Below are 18,720 nucleotides of genomic sequence, written 5' to 3'. Positions count from 1 at the left end.
TAGGATAATTGGCTTAGAATAACCTTTATAGTTTTCTATCGGTGGTTTATTTTGATATTTTTGTTGCAACCATTTACTTAAACAACTAAATAGAAATTAAAAAGATATATTCTAATCTATGATATTTTACTTAAATCACTAACTTTTAAAAACGTTTTTGTATCAATATGATAAATGCTTAGTATAATTACTTTTATATGTAGTAGATAAAATGTCCTGATTATTTTAGTTTAAAAACAAAGTTTAATATGTTTTTTGTTAGATATATCTATTTTATTTATAATTTTTAGATGTATATTTACTTACAAAATGGTTTTTATGATGAGCATGAAAGGTTCAACAATATTGTGGATGTTGTTGTTTGTAGTGCTTAGTCTGTTTACTTTCGGCTTGTCAAACATACTTTTCATTTTGCTTTGCATTTTTTCATTTGTAATTGGGTAAGTAATTTCAAGTTTGAATTAATATTTTTTTTGTTAATTTATTTTATATTCATGATTCAACTGTAATTAAGTACTTTTAAAACATCATTGATCTTCTGACTGCCAAAAAGTCTTAATATATACTTATTTAATTCATGAAAAAACTTGAAAAATAAAAGTTTTTCATAAAATAAATTACACTTTATTTCGAAAGTTATTTTTTCATTCTTTTAGTTCACAGTCTTTAGTATTTATTTAAAATTAAAATTTGATACTTTTTAGTTATGTAGTTCATAATATTTTAAAAGCTATGTTTTAATTAAAAATTAGGTTAATAGTTTATTAAATCTATTTATTTTATCTTAAAACTAAAATAAGCAAATATTAAGATAAGTGCAGTTATATAACTACTCAGTTAAGATTATAAAATTAATTGTTTTATTTTAGTGATAAATATTATGTTTTATGGCAAATACAATAATAACAAGTTAATTAATACAACTTGACTTTTTACTTAATATCCAAAGATTTTGAAAAGTAGTAATTAACATTATAGTTCTATCACTTCCGATGTGAAGTTATATTATTGGATTTAAATTGATTTTAAACTAGTTTCCTTAAAAACTACAAATAAGAGTCATGTTGCATAAAAAAATATATGTTTTCAAAATTAAATCTACAATTTTTTAATTCCTTAAGTTTTAAAACTATTAAAAGTAACTTAATTTTAAATTATTTAACGTTTAAAACGTTTAAAATTTATATTACTTTGTTCGGGGAAAATATCTGGTGATATAGTACAATTTTTACAAGTTAATCAGTTCTGCAGATTTTTATTACACTACAGTTTTCCTTTTACTACTATAAAATTTCAAAATAGTTTTTGAGATAAAAAAGTACCAAATCAGATAGTAAAAAAGTTTTTTAGGAAAGTAGGAACTTAAAAAATAAAAAAATAAACAGACTGTTTCATTATTTTTTATTTACAGTTTTGAAAGCAAAGTTTTATTTTTGTAATATCCATTCTCTTTTCTATCAAAATAATAAACAATACTTAATTATATATACTTTAAGTTTATTTTTAAGCTTATTTATATTTTTTATAGTTATAAAAAACATATATAACTTTGTAAATGAATATTTAATACAAACAATGATTTTTTTGTTCTATGAAAGATTATGTATTACAATTTTTTGAAATCTTGAATGATATAATTAAAAAAAAAAGGTTTCTAGTTTAAAAAACTAGGATTTAGACTAGGGGTGAGCAATGTTTACAATCAGCGGGTCAGATACAAAAAAATTTAGTCCTTGGAGGGCCGCAGCATTTCGAATTAGTATTCTTCTGGACTTAGTGTATGGATCCGGTCAGATAATCCATTTTTAGATCCGGATTTGGCCGCATCCTAACTATAAATTACTATCTGGATCTGGCCGGATACTAGTTTTACAGTTGATCACTATTTCAAATCCATTTAATTCACAAACAACTCTAAAGTATGACATTTTAAGTTATTAGTTATTAAGTTTTTCGATTTCTATTATTATTATAACCCTGGGCAGAATTAATAAAAATTTTATAAATACAATACTTTAATTACTAAAAATTACTTGAGACAAACTTTTACTTGTTAAGTGTATCATAAACTTTGTATTTGTTTTTAGTTTTGAGTTTTTCTATGAGGGTATTGTTTTACTGAAGTTCATTTTCATACCAAACTAATTGTCAGCTGAAACTATGAAATGCTGTATTTTTCTGTTAATATCACTGGTTGTTCTGCATTTGCAAGTGTTGCAAAATGCTTCAAGTTATTCTTACTGAGATGGGAACAAAATAGTTTTAGCAACAACCTTTATTCTTTAACTAAAGAGTACATTGCATGAGCAAAAGTACCCTTTTTCTATTAGTTTGGTATTCAGTTTGTTCATATGCCTATACAAATTTACCATGAATGCAAAATCTGAAAACCAATCCTTATCGGAAAACTGATTTGAAAGCTTGTTTACTATACTTTTCTTTCATTTTAAAAAGTTGACAAATTTGCGGCTTGTGGTCCAAAACACATCTTAAAACTTTTCCTAAACTTTATTAAAATGTTAAGTTGAGTTGTTTAATTAAAAATGGTAGTCAATTACTTATCGGCAAAAAAAAAACTTATCTTAATATTGATATAAACAACTCATTATTTATTTAGAAAAAATGTCATTTTTGACTTGTCCATTGTTTATGAATGTCATTAACATAGTAGATTCACATAAAGGTAAAATATCATATAAATATTTAAAATATTTAAAATAAAACATTTTGCTTAGGGTAGTTTGGCAAAACAATATTCCAACTGAGTTTAGACAAAACAAAATATGAGGACAAAATGGTGCTTTTACTATTACACATAAATTAAAAAATAAATTTAACATGTTTTTAAAGTCTAACTCTTACGCTTTGTTTTGTAAAAATTTGATACAAAGTTTTATAAAAGTTTTGTAATACTGACCTTGGCCGGCTGGTAACTTAACTCGTAGGCCAGTCATTTTCATCCACGACTGGATTTCATTGAAATGAAAAAAAACCGTGGGGGCCGGTCAATTTCACCCCTAATATAGACCTTTGTGAATGTTAAAAATATCAAAGATATTTGGTCATAGTTGTATATTTAAAAACTTACTATATTTAGCATATTTATTAAAGTTCTTTATTCTATAAAGATAGTTTTTGTTTTACACTCACAGCTTTCAGATAAGGACCACTGTTAATTTTTCTGAAAATTAAATATTAAACTCTCCTTATGGTTTTAAATTATTATTTAATTAGAACTTCTTTTTTTTTCGCATCTGTTTAAGATACAAATATTCCAGTTTTAAAGGATTACAAACATAAAAAAGCTTCATGTAATCAATAATGTATATGTTTACCCTTTATCTCTATAGTTATGGTATTTTTAATATTTGTAATCCATATATAAAAAATAAAAACTGTAATTATGTTACACTGTTTTGTTAAAGTATCAAAAATATTTTTGCAGAGTTTTAGGTGTCTTATGGGACATTGCAGACAAAAAAGTTGATAATGAAATTAAGATTTATGAGGTTGATGAGCCATTTAAAAGTCGCCCTGGCACAGGGTTGAAATGGGTGAGCTAGACTATTGTTTTAGAAGTCTATTTCAAAAAATAAACACTACTCTTACTTTTGATCAGTTTTGCTAATTGTTTCTTAAACAATCAAAATTTTATAGCATTTGATTTTTTATAGGTTTTATTTTGTAATTTTATTATTTAAAGTTGTAAAGAGTTAGTTTTTTGTATGATTAAAAATACTTTTTATTAAACAAAGTTTGTATTAAATATTATGTAGATTAATTTATTTTATTAAATTATTAATAGGTTATGTATGAGGCTGAAAAATCAAAGGAAATTCAAAAATTTGACAGAAGGCTGTCTGGATCTACTGAGATTGACAATGTTTTGCATGATGTAAGTTATTCTATACTTTTTACATTTTATTTCAAAAAATACAATTAAGTTTATAAGTATATATAATTTTATTACTTTGTTGTTGATAAAAACATGATTAATAATGCATTGATAATTTCTTAAAAAAAAAGTTAGTTTTTTATTAAATTTGTAGGTTTGCAATTAATTTGAACTACTTGAGTGTCATTTTTATTGAAAAATAAGTTTTTCTAACAGCTTTTACTTGTACTTTTAGGTTTTAGAATACTTAGTAAGAGATTATATTAAAGACTGGTATGACGAAATGACTGACAATCAAGAGTTTTATTACCATATTCAATCTTGCCTTCACGAATTAATAAGAACTTTTGCTTCAAGGTTTTCTAAAGTTTTTAAATATTTTAAAATCATTAAAAATTTGGTTTGAAAGTACTAAAAAAGTACTTTATATTTTTTGTTGAACTTTTAAAACTTATTAAGCGTATTTTATAAGGAAAATATAGTTTTTTCTTTTTAAAGTTTGGTTTAAAGTGCTTGATAATTTATAAACTAATATTTACTATAAAACAAACAATAATTTTAATCGTGTTATGTTTCTTTGAAGAAGTAGTGTTTGTTAGGGCATAATCAGTATATACCAATTAGTTACCAATTGGGCACATTAAGGTCTAACACATTTTTTACAAAAATTAACTTTAGCTTTTATATAAAAGCTTTAAGTACAAACTACAGGCCAGTTTCTATAGACTTTAAAAATAGCTATTAGATTTTGAGATATTATATTTTTTGTAAAAAAATTCTGATACAAACATATGGACCGCAAATTTTTTGGGGTCTATTTTCTCGGAAAATTAAAAAATCACTAAAAATCTATCTTCTCCTTCATTTTTCAAGCAATTTTTTTCAAATTTTCAGGAAATGTTCCTTATACTATAAGAAAAAAAACTTTATTTATGAATTTTAATAATGTAAAAAAATAAAATTTTTGTCACAAAAATTAAAAAAAATAGTGTTTTTTTTTCTAAAAAATAATATTTTTACAATATTTTTTCAAATTCTAAAGTAATAGTATTTTTGTTATTGTATAAAGATAAGACTGTAAAAGTTTGAAGAAGATTGCTTGAAAAATGTAGGAGGAGATAGATTTTGAATAAAATAGTCTTTTTTAGCTGTTTTAGTTTTCTCTTCCCATAGGGAACCTATTATGCGGCCCGACTTTGACTAGTCATATCTCAAAAAATAATTTAAGTTTTTTAAAACGATTAAAAGCATCTTCAAGATTAGAAAAAACTCTTTAAAATAAGAATAATTTGTAAAAAACATGGCCTAGCCCCCTATGGCCTTAATAAAGCTTAGTTTTTATTTAGTCATTAAAATGACTGACAAAAAATTGTATCTTTTTAATTGTTTAAACTCTTACTGCATTTTAGTTAGACTATATAAGTTTTCAATAGTTTTCTTTGATATATTAGGCTGGTTTTTGTATAGTACTAAAATAATGTTTCTGACAACTAAAAGATTCTAGTTTCAATAGATATTACATGAATATGATATTTTTTTGCATGTTTTGTGTTTTATTTAACCTTTAAAAAAAATTAAAAAAAAAAAACTAACAAGTCACTATTTAAGTAGGCATTTTTAAATAGTAAAAAAAATAAAGTTGAATTAAAGTCCCTATTGCAATTAATTAATTAATTTATCCAATAGTTAAAATTATTTTGCTTCCAAGATGCAAAAGTATAGACTGGCAGAATCACCTAACAAGCTCAGTAGTCGAAGGACTAACTTCACATATAAGATTGTTTCGAAAATCTCAAGAAAAAGTTAACAAACTTAACAGCCAGGTATTTCTATGATAGAAATTAATTTAGACTTTTAAACAGTTTTTACTTATTATCAGTATGTACTACATTTAAATAATTTTATTAATAAACATTGATAATTCTCTAAATAATATTTTAACGCTATGTTATATAAATTGATTGTTTTTATAGAATAGCACATAACATAGGTTATAGTTTATTGAGGTTATATACGTATTTAGATTTTAGTAAGTTTTGAATTTAGTTATTATACTTTAACCTATGATGCTAATAAAACTTTCTTCATAAATAAAACATTTTGAATTTAAATTCAAAAAGTTTTAAAGCTTACACATAAATTATACTTATAAAGAAATTTGTAAATGTAAACTATTTTGTTTAAACATGAACAGTTATAATGTGATTAAACAGTAAAAATTAGTTTAATGAATTTTGTAGAGTAAAGACTCATTGGATGTTGCTTATGATAATGTTAGCATCAATTCGCAAAAAAGTTTTACTGATAGCGATAAACAAGTGAGTCTTTAGTTTTTATTCTTTTACGACTTAATGAGTTGATATTTCAAAAGTAGTATTGATAATGTTAATGTTATCCTTATCTCATTGTATAATATTGTTTAGATGCTTCATTTATGTAAATAGTATTGCCGTGTAAATTTTTATTTCATATTTTTTATTCATATCTAGGTTATTAATGAAGTATAGACTGAAATGTACTTAAGTTGTTTATAGTAGTAGTTGTAAAACAGACAAATTTAATTGCACAAAAATAGTTCTTATAAAAATGTTTGTATAAATTATTTTTTTATAACTTAAGATTGCTGTATATAATAAGAGTGTCAACGTTCTTAATTTGTTGTAACTTACGAATTTGCTAATGTGGTATACTGACTTTTAAGTTTTAATAAATTAATTCCATTGTGTTCAAATTAACTTATTTAGTTTTGGTCGCTTATTAAGAAAAATACAATATTTGAAGCATTGTCTTTTTTATTATCACTTTAGAAGTGTTTAGTGAACCTTTGAATTTTTGTATTTTGTTAAATTTCAGCAAATATGAAAAACCTCAAATAAAATATTTTTTTTCATTAATTCTTAGTTAGTGATAGAGTTTTTAAGTTAAACTTAAAATACATAAATTTTCAGTATTAAGACATCGTTTTTTGGTTAAAAAGTGCAAATTCAACAGTAAGTGCGAACTAAAAAAAAGCAAACTGAAGAGGAAGGCTACTGTGTTAAATAAAAATTTGAAGCAAAGTTTAATATGGTGTCTTCGAATAATACTGTATATGAAACAGAAAAAAATATTAATAATAGATTATGCGCCTGTGGACCATTTTTGTTATTACTATTAAAATTTACAAATAAAAGGTTTTAATGATATACATTCTTATATGTTCCATATGTGCATTTTATTCTTTTTTAAAGTTTCATCAGGTAATAAAAAAAACAGTATAGTGTATATTTTTGCAAAATTTAAAGCAACAGGGCTGCCACAACGTCAGGAAAAGTCAAGAAAAATGACAAAAGTCAGGAAAATATGGGGGATTATGAAAATATTTTAGGAAAAGTTAGAAAATTTATATAAACATTCTCTTGAGATGAAAGTTTATTATCATTATAAACTGCATTTTGCTAATACTATTTTCAAAAAATTTTTTGCTTAGGCAATTTATTTTTTTTACAATGTCTAATTGAATTTTTGGAATAAATTAAATTTTCTATGATCTCACGTTTGTATTTACTATGTGGTAAAGATACAAGTATTTTGCTTATAGAGCTTTTTATTGCTTATACATCATTCATACGCAGACAGTTCAAATGGTGTAATGGAAGTTGTATGATTGAATACAGCAAAATAACTTTTTTAACCTGTATAAAATTAAGATTGAAAACTTTAAGTAGTTTCAAGTCTTTATTTATATATTTTGGGTTGGTTTTAATTAAGAATTTGATCAAAAAGTCAGGAAAAGTCAAAAAGAAAAGTCAAGATTTTTTTTCAGCTCTAACTGTAGCAATCCTGACAGAATGAAAAACTGTCAATTAAATTACTAATTGAAATAAATAATCAAAACTACGAAAAATAAACAAAGTTAATTGGCAGAATCCAGTTGTAGACGGATGTTTTAAATTTATTTAAAGCTATAATCCATTAGAATCTTTGTTCTCTGGCCACTGGCTGTCAATTGCCATCTTTATGTTAAAAAGATTTGTAAACAAAATGTACAAAGCTAACTGTAATAATAAGTTGTTATGAATATTTTTCCAGAGTAAAACATTAAAAGATATATTTTTTGAGTACGAGTGTTCTTCTATTGGAATTTCCAGAGAACATGTTTCTAGTGATCCAGAAGTGCAGAAGCTTTATTTGAAGGTCTAATTTTGTACTTTAAAATAAGCCTGAGTTGTATTTCCTAATAGTAGTTAAAATATGTTTATTAAAGACGTTTCGTTTAGCCAAGAGAACTGTTATAAAAGATTTTAAAGTTAAGTTAAATCAGTTACACAAAAGTAGCATTGACTAAAAGTTTAAAAAAATCTAAAACATTTTATTAAGTTTATTAAGATATAGCTACTATAAACATTAACAACTTAACTTATAACATTATTTATTTTTGAATTGTAGTTTTTATTTTAGGATGTTTGTGAAGTTCTTATGTATCTCTTGCTACCAAAGGACGAATTTTTATCTAGACCAATCAAATTGATAGCTAGAGTGAGTCATTTGAAAATAAATATTTTTTTTTTAAATTTAATTACAATATTGATTATTTGTTAGTTCACTTTTTTTAATAGTTTTAAATTGACGCTTAGAAGTACTTAATTTTTATAGATTTCAGAATTTATGATTGCATATTTTAGATAACTTTTATTTTCATTTGTATAGAGCAGTAGTTTTCATGATAATTTAAATCTGTCCATACTGAAGTAGAATAAAAAAATATGTGTACTCCAAGCTCCGAACTCTCTGAACTGTTTAAAAAAAATTTCTGTAACATTAGTAATATCTGTAATAGATGGGTGCTTAAGCAGGCACATGTATTCTAGTTGTTTAGAAATTTCAAATAGTGAGCTACATTACTAAATTAAAGCTTAAATTGTGACTACAAATAAATAAATATATATAGTTTAAGTTTCAAACCCACCTTAAATATTCCTAAGACACTTTTGTGCTCTTAATCAGAAATCTTATGCACTCCAAAATAAATTTCATGCACACTAGTGTTCATAGGTGCACCCCGTGAAGACTACTGGTATAAGGTATGGCAAAAAACTACTTAAATTCTTAATTTGTTTTAAAGGAAATTCTGGTGAATGCAGTTTTTATGCCAACAATCAAACTGTTCAGTGATCCAGACTATCTCAATCAATATGTACACTGGCTGGTTAGTTTCAAACAAAACGAATAACATAAATACAATTTAAGCTGCTACTATTTTATTTTAACAGTTTAATATTTAACTTTAGATATGTTAAAAATAATATGACATAGTTATAATTTTTTTGTACAGTTACTTGAGATTGAATATACGCTGTTTTTCGTTTTATTATTAATTTATCAATTTTTGAATTTTAAGAAGGTTTTTTTAATAAAGATATGTTTTTTTTGATTTCTTTAAGTTCGACTTTTGTTACCTTTTAAAAAGGGTTCCAAATTGTGTTTAAAGGTCACAAAAAAAATTTAATTGGGTTGAATTACCTCCAAAGCTAGCCACCAGGGATCCTCTGTTGGGCGAAAATCGTCCAAAATCAAGAAAATAGTCAAAAGTTTTAGCGTTAAAGTAGTTGTGGAATAATGATTTTATTTCATTTTACAGTACTAAATTAGTTATCTAGCAATTATATTAAAACTATTTTTAACTAAAAATAATTAAAGACATTAATTTGATTAAATCTTAGTTCAACAAATTGCTTCTACAAAAAAAAAGTAACAAAATAACAACATTAAAGGTTCTTAAAATGTTTATAATATTAATCAGATTCAATTTTCTCTTATACTCTGTGTTTAGACTTAAAATGGTTTACTTATGTATGCAGTATTTTATTCGACATGAACGAAAGTATGAAATATCAATGCTTCGACTAATAACCTGATACTTGTCTGTTTTAATAACCTCAGGCACTTCAGGAGATACCTGAATCGTGGCCTCTTTGCTGTGACCAATCTTTCTGAAATATGATAGTAGAAAGGTGTCATTTTGCAAATTTCTACTACATTAGCTAAATGCCACTCATACTTACCACTACTATCAATCCAAAATGCAGCAACATAATCACCTGGCCTGAAACACGTCGAATTCATAATTTTTGTATTTTAGACAACTGTTCTTTATTTAATGCAGTCAGAACTTTTTGTAAGTCTGTAATTGTAATTGATATTTGTGAATGTGAGTTATTTAATTATGAGATTAGGTTTTTACCATACTCATCAGACATCAAGCTTTTTCCTGCCCTCTTAAGCCTGAAGATTGAAGAGCTTGGTTTTAGTGATAAGCATGTTCTTTTTGCGAATCTGACTTTAATGTAAAGACGCTTATTCTTGACAGCATCATTGATATCACTTCCTAAGTAATGAGAAACTTGATTAGATCTGGTAAAAGGGCCAGGAGGATTTTTACCTCTCTACGTATATTAAGCGCTTCCTTCTCACTGTACCCATTTTCTTCATACTTTTTCATTTTAACATTCCATTCAACACGAATTTTTTAACATACTCCCCTATTAGTAAGAGATGTAAAAATATTGAGTATAATGTGAAAAAATAATACAAAAAACGGTTAAAATTTAGTTAAGATTGTGAAACATATGTAAAAAACTGTGTTTTCTATACAGCTACATATTTAGCTTCAATTTTGTCGAGCACTATTGACTAAAGTTTTATTAAAGACTAATAATATATAAACGATTAAAAAATTTTATTGCTGACAGCCGTTTCGACGCATAAAAGCGTGAGTTGTCAAAGTAGATAAAGTTTATTTGTAAAGTTTTAGAAAATATAACTGAAAAAAAGTTGCTTTTTTATTCAATAAGATTTTATAATAGTTATCTCTGCAACAAAACTTGTATAGAGGACTGTGACAATTGTCAATCAAAACAACAACAGTTAATATATACATATAATTATATTTTTTGTTTATTCTTTAATAAAAAAACACAACTTACAATTTTTTCACACTCAAAGTATAAAACTTTAATAAAATATATATGTATATAGGTTTTATAAAAAGTTCTGATCGATAGTGCTCGACAAATTGAATTGGAGCTAAATATTTATATAGTTATATAAAAACTATCGTTTAAACAGCTGTTTCACACATTAAAATGTAAAATTTTATGTGATCGTCAGTAAGTTACAGATTATTATAATAGTGAATAGAAATTTCGATTTTAAAATTTTTATAATAATTGTGACGTAGTAATGGTACAGTTTATTGTACGGTTAGCTGAATTTGAAATAATACGCTGTGAATGTTATTTTATGCTTTTTAGGAAAGTTTAAAAAGGTTATATTTAACCAACTAAATATTAAAACAAAATAAAATCGAAGCGGCAAACACGAGTATTTTATAACATTTTTCCCAACAGTCTAAAAAAATTTTCTAATAGCTTAAAACATTTTTCCAAAATAACCTTTTTGAACTTTCCTAAAAAGCATAAAATAACATTCAAAGCGTATTATTTCAAATTCAGCTAATCGTACAATAAACTGTACCATTACTACGTCACAATTATTATAAAAATTTTAAAAACGAAATTTCTGTTCACTATTATAATAAACTGTAACTTACTGACGATCACATGAAATTTTACATTTTAATGTGTGAAACAGCTGTTTAAATTATAGTTTTTATATAACTAGATAAATATATGTATATATATATATTTTTTTATTACAACAAACAAACTGAAGATCTGTTCTGTTTAACAGAATAGTGAAACAATTGTTTTTGTAAAACGTTGTGTTTTATTAATATATATATATATATAAAGGTTTATTTAAAGGTGTAAAACTCAAAGGATTCGAGTTTTACATCTTTAAATTAACCTTTTTATCAATAAAGCCCTTAAGGTGGGCTCAGTGTGAAAGATTTAGTTTATCAAGTTAAATAACTTAATTCTATATTATATATATATATATAATATGTTTCAGTTTGTTTATTGTGATAATATTTTAAAACAGTATTATTAAATATGATAGTCGATAGTGCTCGGAAAAAATTGAAGCTAACTATCTTGTTATAAAAAAAGACTTACTATTACTACGTCAAAATATTTTTAACATTTATAAAGTTAGAAATCAACAATTTGTAGTTTCTGTTAAACGAAAGTTTTTTTGATGGTCTATTTAAGTTAAAAAACAAAACTTTAAACTATTAGTTTCAATAATTTGTTACACAAATTCAAATTGTGAAACGAATGCATAAAATTGTGTTTTTGTATGAGTAAATATATATTTTAGTAGGAAGGAAATGCTACTAGTTAAACATATTTTACATATATTTTAAATTTAATAATTATAAATTATTAAATTAGAAATAATAATAGTTTTCAAAGAAATAAATTTAATTCCAATAATGATATTTTTTTTTAGTTGTAAGAAAACCTCAACGGGAGATATAGTTAGCTGTTTAAGTTATGAGTTTTTGTAGTATTTTATCATATATTTTTTTGTCTTATTATACTTTAATTTTATACTTTCGTAAAATAGGATGTTTCGATAGTTTTTCTATTGTGTATATAGTTCTGATATGTTTAATGTTTTTGATTTAAACATTAATACAGGTTACACAGGCATTGTAAAAAATCTAAATATTTTTACATAAATAACTTACTGTTTAACATAACAACAAAACAGAAAATACCATCTTACAGATAAATGACAACTGTATGACAAGTGATTGTTTTCTCAATGTCATTCGAAACACTTCATTTGTCGATGAACTTTCTGCTGTTAGGGAGAAAGCCGATGAAGAATTTGAAAAACTTCGCTCCAAAGACACCGTTGGAGATGGTTAGATTTGAATATTTATGCTTCCTAAAGTAGTTTTGTTTAATTTGTGTTTAGATTTTAAACTCTTTTAGTTTTTTAAACTTTATTCTATTTATTTTGGAACTTTATGAATTAATTACAAAAAAACACAAATAACTAAAAATAACACAAATAAATAACTTTCCTTTATTGCTTTAGGTTCAGTTTTTAAATTGATATTAAATTAGGGTTGCTAAAAAACCTGGAATCCTGGAAAAACCTGGCATTCGAGAAATTTTGAACAACACCTGAAATTTTGAAAAAATGTTACTAAAAAACCTTGATTTTGAACAAATTTTACATGTTTCAGTAGTGAAATTTTGGTTTGACACAAAAAATATATTTTATAAAAAAAAAATTGTCATCATAAAAATTTTTTTAACAAAAAACAAATTTAAAGAAGCTTTAAGCTATCTTTTCGAAGTCGTTTTATTATTTATCAAAGTTTTTTACCTTAGACTTAATTTTAAACTGAAACTAGACCCTAAAACGTTGAACCTGAAAAATTTTTTGAAAACCTGGAGAAAGTTTTCTAAAAATATTTGCCAACTCTCTTAAATCTATATTTTTATAGTATAAACCAATTTATAACATTTGTTAGTTTTTAAGTTTAGAAATAACTTGGTATTTTTATTACAAAGGGTTATTTTACTATTCAAAATACTTTCCAATTATTCAATTTTTTCTCATCATACTTTTTGTACCAAAACTAATTAAACATTTATACATACATATATTTAAATGAAGATTGTTTTTCCAATAGTACTTGAAAATAATTGAGTCTAAAGAAAAATAAACTTGCAGAATGATAAATAAATGTTTTAAACTTTCAAAAATAATTTGCTTCTTTAAAAAACACATAATAAAAATAAAACTGAGTTACAATCAATTATTTAGTAAAAAAATTATTACACAGATTTTTCTGTAAAACAACAATTAAGTAGTATCAGATATGTGAAAGTACTCTGTGATAAAAGACTCAGAATACACAGAGAGTCTGGAAACCAAACGGATTTTCAAGTTTCAGACCTGGTAACTATTTTTATTTTGTTTTTATCAATACAATTATAAAAAAAAACTCACTTCTTTGTTAAAATACAAGCTTCAACTTTATACATACAATGCTAATTTCCATTAATAAAATTACATATTTATGTTCAAAACAATTAAATTTACAATTCATTTGATTAGGAAATTCGACAAAGTGTACGTTAATATTTTTCTTTTAATATAATTTGGTATAATAAGGTTTTCTTAATTGTATTTATTTCGGCAACCTCATCGCATTTTTGAATATGTATTTATTCAAAAGCTGTGTTTATTGATTATGTTTACAAAAATAAACTTATTTAAAAACCGCAGTACTAAAAAAACGCATTAAGTTTTATAAAGATCTAAAACTGTTTTTGTCTTATTTTTTTACAATAAAATTAAGTGTTATGATTTTATACACAGCTTTATTTCCATGATATTTTATAAAACAAGTTGATTAAGAAAAATCAATAAGTATGCATTAGCTGCAAACTATTTTTTTGATTAACATTTGGAAATATCTTTCTTTATTGTGTAAGAATTTATTTTGAGTGTTTTCTTGATGGCTCAAAGTTTTAACTTAAGTTTAAAAATTTAAAATTATTTAGATAAACTGGTTAAATATTTTTATTTCTTTTGATTGTATTGTTTTAAAGATGAGCTCAATATATACTCACTATTAATTTCAAAAAATAACTTAAATATGCTTTTGTTTATTTATAAACAAGATTTGCAAAAGTATAAGTGAATCAAATAAGTAAATTTGTGTAGTAACAGTTTGTTACTATTAAGCTCGAATTTTAATTTAAATAACAGTTGTTAAGTATAAAAATGTATTTAATAATTTTAAGTAACACTATTATCAAAAATTTGCTGGATTAAAAAATAAAACAAGTAAAGTTGTTCAACGAAATATGTAATAATGTTTTACTAAAATTGTTACTTTTGATTTGTTTATAATGTTTAATTATGTGTATTTGATTTATTATTATATTTATTTAACATAATTAATTTATATAAGTTATATAAAATTTTCACGAGTTTTATTTGAAAAATAATTGATTTTAAATATTTGTTGTTTAGGATTTAGAAGGGTACAATGTACAAGATAAGTCAAAATTGTACAGTCTTCCGTTTCAAACACTCCTACATAACAACATTGCTCTTCAAGCATTTATTGGTTTGTTTAATAAGCAAAGTTTGCTCATTTAAAAAAAATTACATTTGCTAATATTTATCATATATATTTAGTAACATTATTAATATATTAAAGTGTTAAGATACTATTTATTGCCTTTTAAGAATTGTTAATGTAGTAGAACTTAATCTCAAGCCTTTTTCAGATTCTATATGTAAGTCTAAATGAATGTTTCTACAAAATAATTTTTGAGTCAAAAATCAAAGCAAACATAATTCAACCCTTAATGTTATGGATTTAGAACATTTAAATTGATTTATTTTAGCTATTAAATGTCAAGCGTAAGTTATCATTTAGACATTTAAAAAAAGCTTTTAGAAGTTATTAAATTTAGATTTATATATTTCATAGAATTTTAGTTAGTATTTTTAAAATCAATTCATCTAAGTTCTTTACCAAAGTCATCTTCTTTTAATATTATAACTAGAATTTGTTAAAATTGTAAGTGTAGTTGTGTGAAGTTAATAAAAACTTTAAAGTTAACGTAGACGTAAATAACTATTCTTTTACTATTGACATTACCCCTAAAGTACTCAAACAGCTTGAAAAAAAGTATAATACTTTAAATAAGAGTTAAAAATTTTTTTTTTTTTTTTGCTCGCTGAAACGCTTAAAAGTACTGCATATGCAGGACGCCTTGTATTGGCAACCTTCAAACTAGACGGTGATTGCGACAAATTATTTTTCACGTAATTATAGTTTCTCGCATTTTTATAGGTTTCTTCTTAGCAAAACCAAGAGTTTTTGAAAAAATGTTAGTATAGGTTACTTTATGTATAAAAACAAAGCCTCGTTTAATTATCTTTTAATCGTTAGATGAAAACAATTTTTACTTGTTTTTGATTTGTTACTCCTAAATAAATATATTTCTTAGGTTATAAAAAAGTCAGGTGCTGACTAAATTTATAAAATAAATTCCTCTACAATTTTTACAAAATATTAAAGATCTCTGGGAAAATAAAAGTAGATTTTCAAAATAACACTTAAATTATTAGTAACTTCATTTTTACTTTGTGATTACCTTAAAGTGTTAGAAAAATTAGTTTTAAAAGCACTTAAGTATAAAATTATGTATAATAACCAGCCGTGTAATTTTGTATACAGTATAAATTCGCACTTGAAAACTGTGGGTTTATTTAAGTACAAAAGTTTTAATTCGCAACTAACAATTGAACCTTCGGTATATTTTTACTTTTTTGACCAACATGCAAAAATACACACCAGGTTGTTGTAGTAAAAAACAAGTAAATGAAAGTGGTATTTAAATAGAATTTTTCAGTTAATAAGCTGTAAATTAATTTTATAAAAGTAAGGTTTTTAATTTTGTTAGTTAAAACTCCGAAGAGTTCCATATGCCTATGATTGCATTTTGGATTGAAAAATAATATTGCAAAAAGATTTTTAAACAGTTTATATGTGTTTTTAACTTTATAAATTTTTGTTCTTAATTAATAAAAAAAAATGTTAACAGCTAACGCTATAATTAAATTAAAATTGTTTTTATAACAATCTCTTGCCAACAAGTTCTTTCATTAAAGCTGTGTAGTTGTGATTACAAAATTTAGCAATAACTTCAAACCAGTAGTTTTCGATAAAGTTTTTTTTAACTAGAGTTCATGCAATCAGTGAACGGGCAAGCATATCTTCTGTTTTGGCTTACAATAGAAGGGTACAGGACCTCAGCACTGCAGTATATTGAGAGTGAGAATCAATCACAAGGTTTTTTTATGTTAAAGTTAACAAGTAATTAGATTATTTATTAATTTTTAAAAGCTCATATTTTTGTAAATAAACAGCTGTAAATGTTTTTAAATTGTTTTAATTATCTTTTAATATTTAACTTTTTAATTTAAAACTTTAAACTGTAATTACTCTTTGTTTACTGAAAATACATACAAAAGTACTTCAAACAAAATTAATTAGCTAAGCAAAAGATAAGTTATTTTTTAAAATGTTTACAAAATTTTTTTAATTACTATGTATAATTTAATTTCTAAATATTATGTTTAGGTGCAAGCCGTTTAGAAATGATAAGAGACATTGCAAAAAGTATATACAATCAATATCTTAGCCCACAGGTTTGAAAAAAACACAGTAAAGAATTTTAATTGTGTATATTTTAGATAGCTTTTTTAGAATAAAGTTTATCACATAATACTATTTATGTTATTTTTGATTAAATATCTTATTAAAAAAAATATTATCTTGTATTAGTTAACGATTATTTAAAGTTGAGTTTAAAGGTATCTTAATTAATTATAAAAGTGTAAAGTACTACTTTACTATAGTCGTAAGTAATATGTAAGTAGTCACACATTAGTTCACATTTTTAAATGGTAATATTAACTTAAAGCGTGGGTTTTTAAAAACATTATCAGTAGTACTTAATAACTAGTTTTTAAATTGTCATTTTTCATTCTACAGTTTAACTCTTACCTGTATCTTTTAAAACTTTAGTACATTGGGTTTAAATATTTTGAGTAAGTTAAAAATAAAAATAAAAACAGGGAGTTAGAGTATATAAGAATACTGAACAATTAGACTTGTTTTTGTTTGTAGGCAAATCCAAGGGTTCCTATCGAAAGTAGTATTGATAAACAACTTTATAAGAAGCTTACCACTGACGAGCCCTCACCGTATATATTTGATGATATGCAAACTAAGGTTTGTTATATAATTAAAATAGTTATTGTTATTCCAAGTTAAAATTAAACATTTATTTTTAATAATGCTTTTTAGACATATTTTTTATAAGTAAGATATATAGTGAAGCTTATGACTATTTATTTTTTAAAGATTGCTGTCAAGTAGTTTATTCTCATATATTTTTTTAAACCTTATAAATTTAATTTCAATGTGTTGTTCAATATTTCATTTCAATAATTATAGCTTTTACTTTTACAACGTGTTGTAGAAATCAGTACTGGGTTTTTTAACTAAAACAGTTTTTTGATTTGAGTATTTAAAAAATTAAGAAATCAAAAATTTTACGTAGCCTAATTTAAACTATAAAATTATAAAATTTTTAAATTAATTTTTGTTTTTACGTTGTATTTAATATCAATTACTACTGATTTTAGTTCTTAAATTAATTATTTGTGTCATATATCATGTTGAGACTTCATAATATATTTTTGATATACCTAGAAATAATAAAGTTGTTTAGAAATAAATAAAAATAATGTGAAGCATTATTGTTGTTATAATGATATTTTACAAATTAACAAATCGTTACAATTGAGTTTTAAACTACCCAGTTTCGTTATGTTCTTTAAATAAAATAGGTAAGTTGTTAACTAGAGTTTGAAAAGTTATTTATGAATCTCAAATTTTTAGCTGCTTTAATTTATTTTTAATTTTTAAGTAAAAAGGAACCAAGACTTCATAAAAATTTCAGTGATTATCTAATGAAAATGACTTACTAACGAAATAATTTATAAATAATTACAGAGTTAAACAGTAAATATACATATAAAGATAAAAAAATATATTCTCTATCAAGTTTTTGAGCGATAAAAGTTTTAAAAATGATCTATGTAAATGCGATATGTAATTTGGGTTTTTTACAAAAAATTAACAAAGTACTACTTCTAGGTTTATCTTTCTATGTTAAGAGAAGATCAATTTTACCCAGCTTTCAAACAGACCAAATCTTATTTGAAACTTCTTGCTGAACTAGATTTATTGAAAGAATCAAGCATTAACTCTGATACTTGTAATAGTGATAACGTAAGTATATAAACGTGTTTCTACATCTGTGTAA

General features: G+C 23.9%; 1 protein-coding gene across 2 annotated transcripts in view; it reads left to right on the top strand.

Moving 5' to 3' along the window:
- Positions 1 to 302: 302 nt before the first annotated feature.
- LOC145830219 (sorting nexin-13-like) overlaps positions 303 to 18,720 on the top strand; it is a 31,203-nt gene continuing 12,785 nt past the window's right edge. Inside the window, exons 1-16 of one of the 2 annotated variants that reach the window (XM_082938151.1) lie at positions 303 to 440; positions 3,446 to 3,554; positions 3,806 to 3,895; positions 4,131 to 4,252; positions 5,604 to 5,718; positions 6,136 to 6,213; positions 7,967 to 8,071; positions 8,336 to 8,413; positions 9,000 to 9,083; positions 12,571 to 12,709; positions 13,644 to 13,759; positions 14,843 to 14,939; positions 16,569 to 16,676; positions 16,968 to 17,035; positions 17,517 to 17,621; positions 18,552 to 18,686. In XM_082938151.1, the coding sequence (XP_082794277.1) occupies positions 310 to 440; positions 3,446 to 3,554; positions 3,806 to 3,895; positions 4,131 to 4,252; positions 5,604 to 5,718; positions 6,136 to 6,213; positions 7,967 to 8,071; positions 8,336 to 8,413; positions 9,000 to 9,083; positions 12,571 to 12,709; positions 13,644 to 13,759; positions 14,843 to 14,939; positions 16,569 to 16,676; positions 16,968 to 17,035; positions 17,517 to 17,621; positions 18,552 to 18,686 (1,680 nt within the window). In that variant the 5' untranslated portion in view covers positions 303 to 309. Of the gene's footprint in view, positions 441 to 3,445; positions 3,555 to 3,805; positions 3,896 to 4,130; positions 4,253 to 5,603; positions 5,719 to 6,135; positions 6,214 to 7,966; positions 8,072 to 8,335; positions 8,414 to 8,999; positions 9,084 to 12,570; positions 12,710 to 13,643; positions 13,760 to 14,842; positions 14,940 to 16,568; positions 16,701 to 16,967; positions 17,036 to 17,516; positions 17,622 to 18,551; positions 18,687 to 18,720 lie in introns of both variants that reach the window. The other variant, XM_082938150.1, reaches the window with a different exon arrangement.

The sequence above is a fragment of the Thalia democratica genome, chromosome 2 (genome assembly GCF_965202585.1).
Source record: "Thalia democratica chromosome 2, ktThaDemo2.hap1.1, whole genome shotgun sequence".
Classification (NCBI taxonomy): domain Eukaryota; kingdom Metazoa; phylum Chordata; class Thaliacea; order Salpida; family Salpidae; genus Thalia; species Thalia democratica.
The sequence above is the reverse complement of the archived record's forward strand: the minus strand, read 5'-3'. Positions and strand labels throughout refer to the sequence as shown.